Consider the following 18318-nt stretch of genomic DNA (forward strand, 5'->3'; position numbering starts at 1 on the left):
ACATTAACTGAAGCTCCTGACCCGTGTCTGCATGATTGTATGTACTGCTGCCACATGATTGGCTGATTAGATCATAGCATGGATGATTGTTGGTGCCAGACGAGCTGGTTTGAGTATTTCTGTAACTGCTGATCTCCTGGGATTTTCACACACAACAGTCTCTAGAAGCTGGGATAGGCTCCAGCCCCCCGCGACCCTGTACACAGGATAAGCGGTTGACGATGGATGGATGGATGGAACAGTCTCTAGAATTTACTCCGAATGGTGCCAAAAACAAAAAACATCCAGTGTGCAGCAGTTCTGCAGCTGGAAATGCATTGTTAATGAGAGCGGTCAGCAGAGAATGGCCAGACTAGTTCGAACTGGCAAAGTATAAGCTAACTCAGATAACCGCTCTGTACAATTGTGGTGAGAAGAATAGCATCTCAGAATGCTATTCTGAGATGCAGGTTTGCACTGTTTTGGTGGCACGAGGGGACCTACACAATATTAGGCATGTGGTTTTAATGTTGTGGCTGATCGGTGTATATACAGTATACATATAAAGCATGCAGGAAAGAGCCAATGTCATCTCTACCTCTGGACAAACACACACATGCCATATGTATTGTAGAAACTTCCGTGCTTGGATTGGACTGATAAGCCATCTCCAGACACAAAACGTCTACTGATCAAAAATGCCTGTGGCTGTGGTCATCATCGCTCATGATGCATGAACAACAATATGTATGTGGAAGGAAGTTGCTCTTGAATGGAGTTCTGTGCTGTCAGTCACTGCAGCCACAACTGAACTTCTCTTGAAAATGGAAAGCAAAAGGCACTGCATTTCTTCCCAAGTCTGATAAAGGTGGCCCTGTTGATTGGCCAATGCTTCACCACCACAGGGCTTTTGGACATATTATTTCACCCTTTCAGAAGAAGAAAAAAGTTTTCAAGTGACACTGTCCTGGCAGCTGCTCACACAAGTATTTGTAAGGCTCACAAATTACAAAGCAGCAATGGCTGAAAAGAAATGGGTGTTTTTATATGTTCGAATTAACTGTCAACCACACAGAAAAACAGATTTGGAGCTTTATTTATTTCACTATTATTTGTGTTGGATACATTTGGAAATAGTGTTTTTTTTGCATTGGGGTTAAATAAATATTCCATTTTCAATATAAGTTAAGGTCAACCAACAGTATTTGTGGTATAACATTGATTACCACAAATTAGTTTGACTCGGCCCTCGTTCATTTAAAAAAAATTACTGTAACTGTGGTGACAGTAAGGCACTTACAATGGAAGTGAATGGGGCCAGTCCATAAACATTAAAATACACACTGATCCAAAAGTATAGCCACTAGATGTAAACAATATACATGTTAACTTGATTTTAATGTGGAAAAAAATGCTTACCAACCTTATCAAAGTAAAATTGTCCAATTTAACTTCGGTAAACCCTGTAAGTGATTTTATCACACTAAAATCATGTTACCATGTATAATGTTAACGTCTTGTGGCTGTACTTTCGAAACATTTGAGTATATGAATGTTTATGAACTGGCCCCATTCACTCATTTTTGAAGTGCCTTAAGGAAACAGCGATCATCTTTTTTTAAATATCATTTTTATTAATTAAGGATGAGTCCAAATTATTTTCTGTGGTAATCAACATAATGCAACTAATGCTGTTGGTTGACCTTAACTTGCATTTAACCCAGAACATTCCTAACAAAGTGCCATTATCCCATTCATGTTAACACTTTAAAACTATATTGTTATATTCACATAAAACATTAACATTTTAATATATATTCAGGAATACAAATTCATATTATTAATTTGGGACAAACTAAAAATGACAAACAAAACTTTTCTGTAAAATAAGATTGCTGTGCGGGGAAAGATATTAATATACAAGGAAAGCATTGCTGTTGAGCAATTAAACAGAGACAGCGAAAATGAACCATAACTTCTTGACCCAGGCTGTGTAAAGCGTTTGTGAAATCCAGATGAAAGGTCTGCCACATGACATTCCCTGATGTGTATTTGAGATGAAATGAACTGCCATGTGAGAAAATAAATACATAATTATAATAATAATTTGTGATTCTGTGTGACCCAATTTGGACTATTTATTGTATTAAATAATATAACATGAATGTCCTAAATGAATACTTCTTAAATGTCCTTTTGTTCACCTATTTAGAAATATATTTTGATATGTTATTTTAGGCCTATATTGATCACTTAGCCCACACAGAAAATCTAGACCAAGTAAGCTACTGTATATAACTGTAATTAGAAATAACCTAGAAATAGCACAGCTCCACCAAACTATTCTGAAAGGTCAGTCGTGGTGACCTCTACACCCACTGCCTCTAATGTTAAAGAGAAATCACTTTTTTTTTTTTTTTTCAGCATGAAGGACATGACACAAATATATAGGCCTACCAAATGTGTCACAAATTGATCTGCATTTTTTATTTCCACAATGTGCCTGTGCTTGTGTATAGTATATGAAGAGACTGGGGAATGTTGTCACAGGTGCTATAATCAGAGACAGTTTAGAACTTTGCTATATTGCCATCTTTACATTAAGGAGCTATTTCTGCCTGATCTAAACCTTAAAATTTGTTTTGTTGGTGTAGCCTAATGGATTCAGATTGATCGAATTATCTTTAATAATATTTCTGACTTGAATTAACTAGTTAAATTAGATGTTACCACATAATGCACACTTTTGGGTTAATATTTTGTTCAGTGTATAAGGGTTTGAGGTTTTTTCTGCCCTCCAAACTAAAATTACAATAAATACATGTTTTTTGTAATAGCTGTAATAATAACTAATAACAGTGTGAAGTGCATGACACAACCTATCAACAATATCAAATAGGCTATGTAACAAATGATCATAAGCTAGGAATGTAGTGAGGATGGGGCAGCTGTGACTCAGGTGGTACAGCGACTTGGACTTTAATCGCAGGGTTGGTGGTTCGATTCCTGGCCCACATGACTCCACATGCCGAAGTGTCCTTGGGCAAGACTCTGAACTCCAAGTTGCTCCCAATGGCGGTTAGCGCCTTGTAGCTCATTGGTGTGTGAGTATGTGTGTGTGTGTGTGTGAATGGGTGCCTGAGTCAGTGTAAAGGGCTTTGAAAACCGCTAAGCTTAAAAAAGCGCTATATAAGTGCATAGGCTGTAAAGATAGAGAACTCCGAAAGATGGACGTATAGTACCCGGAGTGCGGATGCAATGTGGCAACTTATTAAAAAAATTAAATCAAACTAAATTAAGTCGAATTTGCATTTGACTTTCGATTTATCGATATTATTTTTTAAACTCACTCACACACAATGCTCTTTTTCACAGTTTTCCTTTTTAAATAATGTTAACTGTTCCCTTATATGGGTGCTAAAATGACCAGAGACATGCCCAAACATGTCTTCGAAAATCACAATTTCAGTAAGAGTTTATCCACATTTAGACTTTTCTAAATAGTTTAGCTTTTTTCATCGTTGATAGCCGATATACCGATGTGGAACGATGAATAACTGTCACGTTAATAATGAACTGAAAAGGGAGAATAAAAGGTTAAAAAGATTAGCGACGCAATCGCGCGTTTCAAAAAGTCACGTAGCCTTTGTGAAGTCGCGCAACCAGGAAGATCACTTTATGCCATCTCCACAATTATGAAAATTGAATTTTAAAAACGTCTTGTCTTCTCTTGCCCAGGGAGTTTTTGGAGGAAAAAACACAAGTGTTTTTACACTGAAACCGCCTAAATTTAAAATCGTGTTGCTGTGTCCTCCCACCAACGGATCCCTGATGGAGCTTTTGTCTGCTCGGCCAGGAAAACCCTCATAGACAGTCACCATATTATCATTTACTCGCTCTGCTTTTTCTATTATGGTAACGCAAAAATAACAATCCAAGTATTTGTTTTTGATTAACGAGCTATCAAATAAAAGCGCATTGCATACCCAAGACGAGATTACTGGCAAAGTATTAGATGTGGATCTGCTTTGTTAAAACGTGTCCTCTCTCTCTCCTGGTTGTGGTTTTGTTTTCAAAAGAATAATTGCCACACACACCACACGTCAAAATATTTGTTTTAGATTATTGCGAGACCGTTGGAGAGAAGGGAAATAACATGCTGATATGATGCATTTGGTTCTTACTGTCCTTTTTTGGATTTCATTGTGCATGCATTTATGTTGCTTAACTGGGAGATTCGATAAATGGATCTATTAAATAATATATTTGAAAAGGTGAGAGAAATATAACTGTCGTTAGCCCAAATGAATAATGGGACATTGGGATAAAAACTTGCATTCATTTAGTTTCATTATTTCACTCGAACGAAAGCTGAAACTTTTTTTTGTGTGTCAAATGTATGGCTATTTCTGCTTATTGGGGACTGGCAGACCGGCTCATCCGCTCCAAATATCTCTAGTAGCTACAACTTATGCACCAAGAACATAAACATGACACTTTAAACGTCACAACGTTTTATTCATCTCTTTTATACATTTAACAGTAAACATCATATTTTAATACAGTCTCATAAATGATTTAGGCCTACCCGTATTGTATTGATACGAGGCCAGAGTTAAACACACAACAACATGTAACATAGAGAAACCGTTTAACAGCTGTCTTTGGTTATTTTAATACAGAATTAATATTTTCAATGCAACAATAACAAAACATTCACAGTTAACGTCTAAAAAAAAAATAAAAATGCATTAATTAGGCTACCAGCAAAAGTGCAAGTTCGTTGTAAAAAAAAACTAAAACAAACAAACAAAAAGAAAACAGACAAACGCACAAATAATAATAACTAATATATATATATATATATATATATATATATATATATATATATATATATATATATATATATATATATATATATATTCGGAGCAGTCAGGGAATGTTAAGTGGATATTGACTATTATAGTGCAATTACTTCAATAAAATGAGATGTACATTTTTCTTTAAGCAGATCCATTAAAATAAATGATCAACAATACTTTCTTTTTTTGGCTATAAAACTGGACGTAAATGCTTTGCTGAAATGTAATATTGAAAGCACTGACGTGCGGTCTGGGTAGGCAAACTAGGCACTGCCTACCCTGCCAAAATTCAAAAATAAAATGTTTATTAAATAATAAACTTGTATTTGGATTTTTACTTTTTATTCTTGTGATTTATACATGCAATATGTGTGTTATTCCAATTGTTTAGACGTTATGATGACAAATGTAGCAGTTACGCATAATCAACTAAAAACAAATGGTAGAATAAGCAGTGCTTTTACGGTCCATTCATTGCAGACGACAAGCGGAAAACCCATGTTGCGCATGCGCACTTCGATCCTGTATTCATTAACATGTACGGCAAAAAGCACAAATCTGCTGTGCCTTTTGACGTAAATATGTTATGCCCGTAATCATCTCCGTTACGTATCAGACATGGACCAATTAAAATCGAGATATTCCTGGACATTTGCGTAGCTAACGTCATTACACCACAGCTAGTTTACATGCCTAATCCCCGCAAAATTCAAAATGACAGCACCGGCCGTAACCACGGAATTAAGAAATTTTTCCAAGCTCGATTTTAATTCCAAATAGGAGTTAATTGCAAGAGGGAGGTCTACGCCAGCCTTAGATGGACTAGTACAGCAAAAGGGCCCAAAAATTATCCGATCATTTCAAACTGATTGGTATGTAAGAAAAGATTGGCTATGGCTGCGCTAACAATCAGCGGCTGTACTGCTATCCCTGCCTGCTTTTTTCAACCAGTCAGACTGTTTGGACTTCAGCGGGATATTGTGATTTGAACAACCTGCTCGCAGCTTTAACCAAGCATGAAAAGTCGTCAGCTCACATCCAGTGTCAAATTACACTGAAAACCTTTGGAAAATCTCGGATCGACCTTGCACTTGACGAGCAAAGGAAGCTGAATATAACCTACCACAATGAAAAGGTAAAGGAAAACCGAGAGGTTTTGAAGGATCTGATAAATGCATAATGTTCACTGTTGACGCACTTGTGTGTGTGTGTGTGTGTGTGTGTGTGTGTGTGAGAGAGAGAGAGAGAGTACACGATATACATCCTGATTTGTACATTTCTTGATATGCCGCGCTTGTGTGTAACGTTCACTGTTATTACGTATTATTAGCTTAAACAATAAATCAGGTAATCTGGCTTTCATAATTCAGTGCCTAGCCTCTTTAAGACATCACCGCACGTCACTGATTGAAAGTTATAGTGAAATACATTATCTACGAATCTAAAATGTGGGAGTATTTTACTTAGAACCAGAGGAACATTTATCAACAAACGTGGAGAACTATTTCAATGTCAGAGACCTAAAAATAAACCATTCAGCCAATTGAAAGCATTTTTATACTTGAGAAGGTCATAATAATTACACATAGCCTAACGCTAAATAAAATGTTATTTGTTCTTCACAAAAAGACATGCCCCTGAGCCCGAAATACAAAAGCATATTATACATTGCAATAAGATAAGAGGTAGTTTGCTGAATGTTCTGCAATGCAACAAGTCGCTAGTTCAGCATTTATCTTATCTGCTACCTCTAATTATAAAAACAAATCACATTTGCCTATAGACATATTCTCTAGCTGGATTCTGATGGCACAATACTATCTAACCACTCCACAGTGCTGTGGTTTTTGTGCATAAGCGCCAGGTCACGAGGTGTACAGCCTTTTGAATTAGGCAGAAATGGTTGTGCCTTGCAATGAGATACGAGGTACTGCACAACACCCAGGTGTCCTTCCTGCGCCGCCAGATGCAGAGGCAGGTTTCCTTTGCTGTCAAGGAGATTGACATCAGCACCATTCATCACAAGCACCTGTAGAGTGTCCAGATATCCGTCTCGCGCGGCATCATGACTGATGGTCAGACATCCAAAGGGGTCGCGCGCGTTTGGGTCCGCGCCCGCTCCTAGCAACGCCTCCGCTATTGAGGGGCAGCCAAGTTTCATCACCTGAGATACAATCCAAACAGAAGTAATCATGTGTTTAAATTGTGTCGTATTATGGAGAATGTTTCATGATGTGTTGGTCCTGTCTGAAAAGAAAAAAACGATCTAGGGTTGGAAGCCCAAAATAATCAGGGCAATTTATGAGTGAATGTGTGCATTTTGGAATATGCATTACTCACACTGGTGTGATTGTCCAAAATAATCTTAGGCTACTTTTTATTAAATGTGGTCATGAGCAATATAGGATCATTTTAAGAATGCGCATCTGAGAGAGAGAGAGAGAGAGCGAGAGAGAGAGAGAAGACTATAGCTATGCAATAAAATTACGTGTCTTGGTTGAGTGTCCCTTGGTTGTGAAGGTCCAAATTAATGGTGTTACATGCGTTACGATAACTTTGAGTTTAAGTGTGAATTTATGGATTTATGCAATATGCATTTTTAGAGCATTATTCAAATCTAGGTGTGAATGTCTAAAATATTCGTGTTGTTTTTTATTGCATGTGGTCACGAACAAAGTATTCAGAGAATGTGTGTCTATTATTTCTCATTAGAAACTTCATTATAGCTGTACCATGCAAACAGATGCTCAAAATATGTAGTATCAAATGCATGATGTATGACAAATGCATATCGAACTGAATTGTAAGCAGATCATTTACTAATAAACTCGTGGGTGGTGTCTTCAAGAGGAAGTTAACCAGAGCATTACACGAATATTTTAACATAACTGAACGAGGAATGAGAAATGTGACAGAAATTAAAAAGCTACATCGAGAATTGGGATTACTAAAACTATAACTCATTCTGAATATATAGCGAGTATTTTGTATGACAATGACACAAGCAGCTCTAGTACTCTCAAGGGGACTTTTTTGTACCTCTTGTTAAAATGTATAACTCATTTTGGGTACATAATTGTAAGGGTTGTGTACCTTTTCAGAACGTTTCTATGTTGGGGACATATACAGTATTTGTCTACTTGAGGGTACAAATATGTAGACTTACCCAAAATAAGTGTAGGCTACCACCCCACTATTAAAACGATACTCTTTTTTTTTTTTTTTTTTTTTAAGACTAGGCCTAATACTTTCTTGTGCTGACCGAAATTAAATAGAGTGAATTCAGAGGACTATGTGCTATACAGAGATCGATTCTAGTCCAACCTGCATTCTGATTATCAGAATATAATCTTTTTAAGTGAATATCCATTTGCGAGTCTAATAAGATTTTAAGTCTACAAAATGAGTTATACCATGAGATCATTTTCTGTTCCTCCATAAAGGAAATAATAAATATAAGCCAAAAACTTAGGGTCTTAAGCTATTGCTAATAAAATAGAAAGTGTGTTAAAATTCAAATTAAATTTTTAGCTTAATTGTTACTAATTTTAAGGCTGTTATATATTATATACAGTAAACAGTATATATAATATTACAATATTTAAATTGTCATTGAAAAATTGCAAGTGTAAATCTGCCAAAAACTAGTACAAAGTCAAATTTCATAGCTCGTGCTGACTATGCTGTAATATAACAGATTTGTTTCAGTTTCAGGGAAAGAATGCCTGCCATTGAGCACTCTAATTTGTTGGCATAATATTATATAGATAAGTTGTAAAAGGTGGATACTTTGTGTACATGCAACTTTAAAAATAACCATGGATTATTTAAAAGTAGGCTAAATCTACCAAATCACTGCTTACAGTGGCATGGTGAAGGACAAATCGAAATGTTTTCTTGAGGGTGATGCACGTGTAGCCTATTAGACATCGTTAATAATAATAATAATAGGCTAATAATAATAATAATATAATAATAGGCTTCATATAAATAAATAATAATAATAATATTATTATTATTTTTTATTTATTTATATATATATATATATATATATATATATATATATATATATATATATATATATATATATATATATGCTACGTATATGCTACGTATATTATATTTTGCGCTACAAAAGCTTCATAACAAATACATGTGGAAAGCTGTAATGTACTCCCATGTCGTTTAATGTCAAATAAGTTAATCGGTTTGTGATTCTAACCTGCAATGCGGTCCTGCCGAACTTGTTCCTCTCATTAACGTTCACGTTGCTTTGCAATATCTGCTCAGTTTCCTTCAGATCTCCTCTCGCAGCTGCAGTGCTCAACCTATCTATAGCTGTGGCTTCGGCCATTATATAGCCTACTGACAAAATGCTGAGGAGGTAGAATATTTCAGATCTCTGATTCTGTCCTTAAAAATGTCCGATGGTTCATATGGAGAAACAAAATCTTGATGGTGTCGAGAAGTAGCCTACTACAAAGCTGTAGTAAATAGTCCGATACTCCAGCCACCCTAAAAAAGATCCGTTGGAGATGAGCCAAGGTCCGCCCACATTAATATCGTCCTTCTGAAGCTATTCGAACCAGCGCAGAAAACAGGGATGTAACGCCATATCTATCAAATATATATAAGCATTCATTGATTGTAAGAAAAAAATACAAATAAAACACATCCTCGTTTATGTGATTTGTGTGAGAAGTTCCTCCCCGTGTTCGTGCATGACATGAAGCGCTGCTGTGGTCTTGGTCCAGATATCAGAGGTGCAATGAAACAAACGAAACAAAAAGAACCGCTGTTTTATTTTCACGAACTCAGGCCTGCATCGTTTTATTTAGCCCAACGACCCGAACAAATAAGGCGGAGAAGAAGTCAAAGAGGGGGAAAACGTTCCAGCACAACGCCAGTCACTTTTAGCGATGAAAACAAAAGCAACAAATGACCAAATAACAAATAACCTCACATTCGTGCACTTCAGAGAGCTACAGAAAAGAGCAGTGTCGCGGCCCGGAGACTCAAACATGTCTCCGATGCCCTTTCATGAGTCCTTTGATTTTAACTATATGCAGGTGCAGTGGTCTGCAGAACAGCGATCCAATCATGGCATTAGCAGATGCTGTCGTCATTTCAAGCCGGTATCACTGAAAACTCTGAAACAGATAAATAGAGGGAGCAGACTGTTATTCGGCGAGGGAATCGGATATATCCACTCAATAAGTTTACAAGGCTGTGCTGAACGTTTTACGCAAACTTCCCGCCCATTTTCAACCGGGGAAATCCTTGAATATGAAACGTCATATGCGATCTTCTTTGATCTGCACATCAAATCGGTCAAAGCTGGCATGGGTGTTGTCAAAAAAAAAAAAAAAAAAAAGGATACCGACCAAGGGGCAAATTGATACGCAAGTATGCAAGTAGAGGAAAGATTCAAACGACGCTCAGTGAATGATTTCAAACTGCAGGCGTGAATATCTGTTCATTTGTTGTGATCGCTCGCGCACGGTGGTGTAGATACACAGTGTCGATTCAGCCGATGATGCACGACGTCATTATATATAATTGAAAAAAGAACATTGTATCCACAACCTGGAAAATGGTTACGTGACGGGCATCGATCCACTTATCCTTTCAACTGGTTTATGGGCGTTGAATAAGCTGGTCGGAAGACAGCTGACTTTGTCAAAGAGTCTGCGGCTGTTGCTTGACATAACTCCGTTTTTGAAATAAAGAACCGACACTTCCGCCCACTTTTACTAACAGACGCGTAGTGAGGCGGGACTCAACGGTAGCCTAATGCTGGGGAGAGGCTGAGAGAAAGATGCACATTCTGCTTTGTCACAGATTATGCCATGTTAATGAAATATAGGCTATTCAAGTTACTAATGCAGGCACGGCTGTTTTAGTTTTGAAAAACAATTTGAGTTTTAGCCTAAATGAAGTCATGTAATCGAGATGCACTCATCCAGCGCAACGTTTTGTATTTTAAGGAATATTCTGGGTTCAATACAAGTAAAGCTCAATCAAAAGCATTTGTGATGTTGATGATACCCACAAAAATGTATTTCGACTCGTCCCTCCTTTCTTAAAGAAGACGATGAAGAAGAAGCAAAAATCGAGGTTAAGGCTACAATAGAAGTAAATAGTGACAATTTTTAATGAGTTTAAGGCAGAAATGTGAAGCTTATAAGTTTTTAAAAGCACTTTAAAAACAAAAACCCAAGTAGTTTTGAGCTTTTAAGATCATTATGTCATTATGGCAACAAAGTTGTAAAATGGGATATAACTTTACAAAGAAAAAGTTAACAAGCGATTTAGTCACACTAAAATCATTTTAACATACCGGTAAAATATATATATATTTTTTTTACATGTTATTGCTATAGGCTTTGAAGCATTGTGAATTTATGGCAATTTCGATGACGATCAGGAATGGGGAAAACCAAAGTATACTTTGACCATAAGTGCCTCACTGTAACCCAGATTTTGTTATATTTGTTAAAATATTTTTTAAAGAAAAGTGGGAAAGTCAAAATTTACTTTTGTGGTGATCAACATTATGCCACAAATGCTGTCAACTGAGCTTAATTTATATTGATCCCAGAATATTCCTTTAAGTTCAGTTTGTTTAAGAAAGGCACGTTTCTCAATATTGCACCCCCTCATTTTATTTGTTTTCATTGCAATAAATGCCTCTAGTGACCAACAGCAATGCTAAGTAGGCTAATAGTTAATTCCTAGAAATGACCGTTTCTACAGCTTCTGAACATCCCATCTAAAACCAGCTAAATATGGTTGGCTGGCCAAGCTGGTTCTCAGCTGTTTTAGCAGAGGGGTCAGCTGGTATCTCAGCATGACCAGCTAAAAAGTGCCCCAGACCCCTCTAAAACTAGCCAAGAAGCTTACCTTTCTTTTTTCAGTAGGGATATTCCTCAGTTTTGTGCACTCATTTCAACTTGATACAGACAAAAGCAATTACTCAAGTCACTTTGCCAACAGAGATACAAAATACTTAATTATTGATTAATGATTATTGGGGCTTTTACCTCCTCCCCATCCCCCCTGGAATATACGCCCCTGATGACAATACATTCATATTGGACCACGGCCTCGCTGCTCCTTTAAAAAAACAGATCACTTCTTTAACCGTGCGAATATCGTGACAGTTTACGACACTACTTTACGGCAGCCGTAAGATGTTTCTGTTGCTTTGAACGCCGATCCATAACAGCAAAGTGACGATAACAGAAAAACAGAAATCCACTAAACAGTGACAATACGGCCAGAACAGCAGCGTTTATAACTCAATTACTCACCGCACATTGATAAGCCGTGTTCCCCGCTGCTCTTTTGAAATCGGAGGCTGATATTTTTGGGGTATTTTACATGAGTCGTTAGCTTCTCCCTGCAATGGCCTCCGACAGCAACATGGACAGAGAAATGATCCTGGCCGACTTTCAGGTGAGTTACCTCGCACAAATAAACACAATGTTTGAGTTTATAAGGTCTGGAGGTTCAGATCAGATCTGTTCTTGTGGCTACTGAGTGAAGAGCGGCTAATGCTTACTGAAGACATTCGTTTTTGTTGACATGTTTCGAGATGATCAGCTGTCAGTGGCTTTGTTTGAATTATTCAGCAGAAGTGAAGTCTATAAAGCACATGACTGGACACATTTTAACGTCATCTGCTTATTTGTGACTAGCACAAATAAGCGCACACTGTCATATGAAGCTTCCTCTTTCATTTTGTGACCCTGTAATGGCCACTAACTTAACTGAAGCTGTCAGATGACCGTGCAGTGTTGGTTGCTGTGCCGTTTGAGTTTGTTTATTTCCATGTCGCACGGATTCTTCTGGTTTGTTTACACTGGCCGAGGTTGTTTTCTACACTGCCATAGCTGTCACACTCAGCAAAAACACGTGTTTTTTTTAGTTTGTTTGCATTGTGTCTCAAATATGAGTCAAAATACTGGGACAAGATGTTTAGGTTTATATGCTGTGAGAAAAAAACTCTTCAAGAAGTAGGCTAACAAAACAGAAAAGTGTCAGATAGCATTTACCAAACATTGAGGGTTGACTATATTTACTAAATGCTTTACTTACTTTATGACTATAGAATTAAGGGTTTTATTAAAAATCGAATTTAATTAGCTGTCCCCAGCACTATGTATATATGTTTGTGCATATATTTTATTTTTTTGTCTTATTTTGTATTCTATATATACTTTATTTTCTATCCAATTTTTATTCTTACTCTATATCTATTTATTTGTATTTTATTAAAAAAAAAAGTTTTTCCTTTTTATTAATTTTTTTAATTTTTTGTTATTTTTTTTTTGCTGTATTGTATTGTTGTGCACTGGAAGCTCCTGTCACCAAGACAAATTCGTTGTATGTGTAAGCATACCTGACAATAAAGCTGATTCTTATAAAAGAAAGCTTTGATTAGCATAGATAATATATTAATAGATACAATTAAGTTGTATTATTTTCTGTAATAACCCATTTATAGGGCACACAATAAAATATTATAATCTAAAAAAAAATACCATTAAATTGTTTTGAATGATTTAGAGAGTAACTTATCTATCTTTGGGGCTGTTTCTGTAGTATCATTCTTTCAATACAGTTTTTGGTCTTTTTGCTAAATGTGTGTTTTATTAGTTTGAATTGGAACCCATTTGTATTTTTCCTTTTGTTTCAGGCATGTACCGGTATCGACAATATTGCAGAGGCGATCACACTTCTAGAACTGAACAATTGGGACTTGGTGGTAAGATGCACTCAGTTTACATTAAATCTGTAATGCAAAACACATGGCTAAGGTTTGTTTAAACCACAAACCATTTTAACAAGGGCATGATTATTTCTCCTGCTTTTTGTCTGTTTGTGGCTGATGGTGATGCATTGGAGACAAAGACACTGTGTGTAGCAAACACCCTATGGAATGGCACTATTGTTCACAGAACATTCTAGCACATTTCTGTAGATTTAGTCCCCTCGTTCTCATAGGCCAGTTGCATTGACTAACAGCTGCTACACCTTAATTTGAAAATGTTTATTTATAAAATCCTTTAGGTTGTTGTACTCTTATTTTTACTTCTGTGCCTAACTGTAGTAAGGCCTTGTTTTTCTGTGCACTACTCTTGGTAAACAATAGGGATGTAATGGTTTAATTTTTGCACAGTTTTGGTTTGATTTTGTAAAAGCACTCTAAGGTAGGCAAATTAGCAATTTTGTGAGTGATAGCCGATATATACAGTGGGTACGGAAAGTATTCAGACCCCTTAAATTTTTCACTCTTTGTTATATTGCAGCCATTTGCTAAAATCATTTAAGTTCATTTTTTTCCTCATTATTGTACACACAGCACCCCATATTGACAGAAAAACACAGAATTGTTGACATTTTTGCACATTTATTAAAAAAGAAAAACTGAAATATCACATGGTCCTAAGTATTCAGACCCTTTGCTGTGACACTCATATATTTAACTCAGGTGCTGACGATTTCTTCTGATCATCCTTGAGATGGTTCTACACATTCAATTGAGTCCAGCTGTGTTTGATTATACTGACTGGACTTGATTAGGAAAGCCACACACCTGTCTATATAAGACCTTACAGCTCACAGTGCATGTCAGAGCAAATGAGAATCATGAGGTCAAAGGAACTGCCTGAAGAGCTCAGAGACAGAGTTGTGGCAAGGCACAGATCTGGCCAAGGTTACAAAAAAATTTCTGCTGCCCTTAAGGTTCATAAGAGCACAGTAGCCTCCATAATCCTTAAATGGAAGACGTTTGGGACGACCAGAACCCTTCCTAGAGCTGGCCGTCCGGCCAAACTGAGCTATCAAGGGAGAAGAGCCTTGGTGAGAGAGGTAAAGAAGAACCCAAAGATCACTGTGGCTGAGCTCCAGAGATGCAGCCGGGAGATGGGAGAAAGTTGTAGTAAGTCAACCATCACTGCAGCCATCCACCAGTCGGGGCTTTATGGCAGAGTGGCCCGACGGAAGCCTCTCCTCAGTGCAAGATACATGAAAGCCCACATGGAGTTTTCTAAAAAACACCTGAAGGACTCCAAGATGGTGATAAATAAGATTCTCTGGTCTGATGAGACCAAGATAGAACTTTTTGGCCTTAATTCTAAGCGGTATGAGTGGAGAAAACCAGGCACTGCTCATCACCTGTCCAATACAGTCTCAACAGTGAAGCATGGTGGTGGCAGCATCATGCTGTGGGGGTGTTTTCAGCTGCAGGGACAGGACGACTGGTTGCAATCGAGGGAAAGATGAATGCGGCCAAGTACAGGGATATCCTGGATGAAAACCTTCTCCAGAGTGCTCTGGACCTCAGACTGGGCCGAAGGTTCACCTTCCAACAAGACAATGACCCTAAGCACACCGCTAAAATAACGAAGGAGTGGCTTCACAACAACTCCGTGACTGTTCTTGAATGGCCCAGCCAGAGCCCTGACTTAAACCCAATTGAGCATCTCTGGAGAGACCTGAAAATGGCTGTCCACCAACGTTTACCATCCAACCTGTTAGAACTGGAGAGGATCTGCAAGGAGGAATGGCAGAGGATACCCAAATCCAGATGTGAAAAACTTGTTGCATCTTTCCCAAAAAGACTCATGGCTGTATTAGATCAAAAGGGTGCTTCTACTAAATACTGAACAAAGGGTCTGAATACTTAGGACCATGTGATATTTCAGTTTTTCTTTTTTAATAAATGTGCAAAAATGTCAACAATTCTGTGTTTTTCTGTCAATATGGGGTGCTGTGTGTACAATAATGAGGAAAAAAAATGAACTTAAATGATTTTAGCTTTTGATGAACTTGAAAAATGTAATGGGGTCTGAATACTTTCCGTACCCACTGTATATATATATACAGTTGAAGTCAGAAGTTTACATACACTTATGTTGAAGTCATTAAAACACATTTTTTAACCACTCCACAGATTTCAAACTACAGTTTTGTAAGTCGTTTTGTGCATATACTTTGTGCATGACATGAGTAATTTTTCCCAACAATTGTTTACAAACAGATTGTTTCATTGACTATATCACAATTCCAGTGGGTCAGAAGTTTACATTCAAGTGGGTCTGAAGTTAACTGTGCCAAGCCTTTAGGCAAATTAGCCAATTCGATTCCAATAGGCTAATTGGAGTCAATTGTAGGTGTACTTGTGGATGTATTTTAAGGCCTACCTTCAAACTCCGTGCCTCTTTGCTTGACATCATGGGAAAATCAAAAGAAATCAGCCAAGATTTTTGGCTGAACTGAAAAAGCATATGCGAGCAAGGAGACCTACAAACATGCCTCAGTTACACCAGTTCTGTCTGGGAGGAATGGGCCAAAATTCCAGCAACATATTGTGAGAAGCTTGTGGAAGGTTACCCAAAACATTTGACCCAAGTTAAACAATTTAAAGACAATGCTAATACTAACAAAGTGTACATAAACTTCTTACCCACTGGGAATGTGATGAAAGAAAAGCTGAAATAAATAATTCTGTCTGTTTATTCTGACATTTATTTCACATTATTAAAATAAAGTAGTAATCCTAACTGACCTACGATTAAATTTCAGGACTTGTGATGTTTAAATGCATTTGGTGTATAAATGCATTTGGTGCAAGGTGTATATAAACTTCTTAATTCAACTCTGTGTGTGTGTGTGTGTGTGTGTATATATATATATATATATTAGGGCTGCACGATTTGGGGAAAATGTCATATTGCGATATGCGATTGCGATATAATAAACAAATGGTAACATGAGTCAACTTGCTTGGTTATCAAGGAAAATGCACAAATAGATTATTGATAATGCTGAAATGTGTATTTCTCAACTCAAACATACAAACTAGCTACAACAACAACTATAAATGCAGTGTTTTCAAATTAAAATATTTTTACAAAATTAAATAATAACATCTTTGCATTACTGCAAACTTGTTATTTTCTCAATATTACACCTAAATAAAATGGAACAATAAATAAGAACATACAAATTTTTATGAAAATAAGATTGTCCAAACAAACAGGGACATTTAATCAGGATGTAACATGTACTTTGTATAAACTCTTTCTACTTATAAGTTCTACTTATCGCTGGTACCTCTTGTCCAGTGTGTGGATTATTTTCTGAAATCCCACTTTGCTAACGGTGCATCATGTCTCTTTATATCTCTGTGAAGACTTGTCATATGGTGTGACACTCGCAAACGCATCTGTAATTGTGCTTTGTTTTATTTGGCTTACTGGGCTTTTTAATGTAGTTTTAGTCAATGAAAACTGTTGACATTTTAGTCATATTTTAGTAGCATTTAGTCATATTGATATTTTAGCCACGGAACACTGTAAACATTTTAGCCATAAGAGTATTATTGATAAGCATTTGTCAATCTTGTCTATCCAAAACATATATATATATATATATATATATATATATATATATATATACACACACACACACACACACATACACACACACACACACACACATATACACACACACACACACACACACATTTTTAATGTTGTTGTCATTTTAGGGTTATTAGATTGATCTTATCATGATGATCTCATCAATGATGCTACATGTTGCAAGCTGCAGACAGCGGGGGTGAGAGACGAGCATCTCTGTGTTAGAGTGCGCATCACCCGGCAGAACTTTAAATCTCTCCCGGTCTCGACTCCCGCTCAGATTGGGTCTCTTCCACGACTGGTTGAAGTGGCTCTGACCGCACAGAGAATGACAGTTTTGGAGTTTGTGTTTATTTACATGGCACGCTCCCATATTATATGAACTTTAATTAAGGATGAAATAAAGATGTATCGCCAAGCTATGATCTGTGTTATTTTTTTCTGGCCACCAGTTCAGTGTCGGTCTGCTCGGTGTCCATCTTCACCAGAAACTTGCATGACATGACCACACGTGCCACTCCCTAAACTGAGACTGACTGGTCATCTTTTTATTAGCGGTGTAGAAAATGGGCAAACAGCTCTCAGAGAGAATGGGCTGTCACGTCCACACATGCACTTATTTAATGTAATCGTAGCATTTTGCCATCATATAATCGCACAGGCTGACATCGCGATTGCGATATGATTAATCATGCAGCAGTAATATATATATATTTAATTGATTCATATCTGACAATATTGAGCCACTTGGTGATATTTATTTTTCAGAGAGCACATTTACCACACTTTTAAAGTGCCCAACGTTTGTTTAATTATTTAGTTGTACCACGGTAGAAATGTGTTTACCGATTCGTGGGTGGTGAATTGTATGATTCTAGTTCTTTACAGAAATAATTCAGCCTTGTGAATAAATATTGGTTTGTTAGTTGCTCCTATTGTGCAGAGTTTATACAGTGTCTTTTAATAGATAATTTTATTTATATCTAATCTTATCTAGCAAACAGTTAATTTAGACGGATCTAGTTTTTTTGTTAGAAAAGCCCATC

The 18318-nt window shown here is 36.9% G+C and overlaps 2 protein-coding genes across 4 annotated transcripts in view; one reads left to right on the forward strand and one right to left on the reverse strand.

Moving 5' to 3' along the window:
• Positions 1-4908: 4908 nt before the first annotated feature.
• On the reverse strand, positions 4909-12170 carry LOC127631046 (cyclin-dependent kinase 4 inhibitor C-like). 2 transcript variants are annotated; one of them, XM_052109002.1, is made up of 3 exons: positions 12155-12170; positions 9064-9991; positions 4909-7005 (listed from the first exon to the last, which is right to left on the reverse strand). In XM_052109002.1, the coding sequence occupies exons 2-3, from the start codon at positions 9193-9195 to the stop codon at positions 6634-6636; spliced, it is 504 nt and encodes a 167-aa protein (XP_051964962.1). In that variant the 5' UTR covers positions 9196-9991; positions 12155-12170; the 3' UTR covers positions 4909-6633. The 2 variants fall into 2 exon arrangements, with proteins under 2 accessions (XP_051964962.1, XP_051964960.1); XM_052109000.1 differs by lacking the exon at positions 12155-12170 and adding an exon at positions 10428-10582.
• The window catches only part of LOC127631045 (FAS-associated factor 1-like), a 104175-nt gene continuing 97892 nt past the window's right edge, over positions 12036-18318 (forward strand). For both annotated transcript variants that reach the window (XM_052108998.1, XM_052108999.1), the window contains exons 1-2: positions 12036-12299; positions 13543-13611. In XM_052108998.1, the coding sequence (XP_051964958.1) occupies positions 12249-12299; positions 13543-13611 (120 nt within the window). In that variant the 5' untranslated portion in view covers positions 12036-12248. The remainder of the gene's footprint in view (positions 12300-13542; positions 13612-18318) is intronic.

Source organism: Xyrauchen texanus, chromosome 37 (assembly GCF_025860055.1).
Source record: "Xyrauchen texanus isolate HMW12.3.18 chromosome 37, RBS_HiC_50CHRs, whole genome shotgun sequence".
Taxonomy (NCBI): Eukaryota; Metazoa; Chordata; class Actinopteri; order Cypriniformes; family Catostomidae; genus Xyrauchen; species Xyrauchen texanus.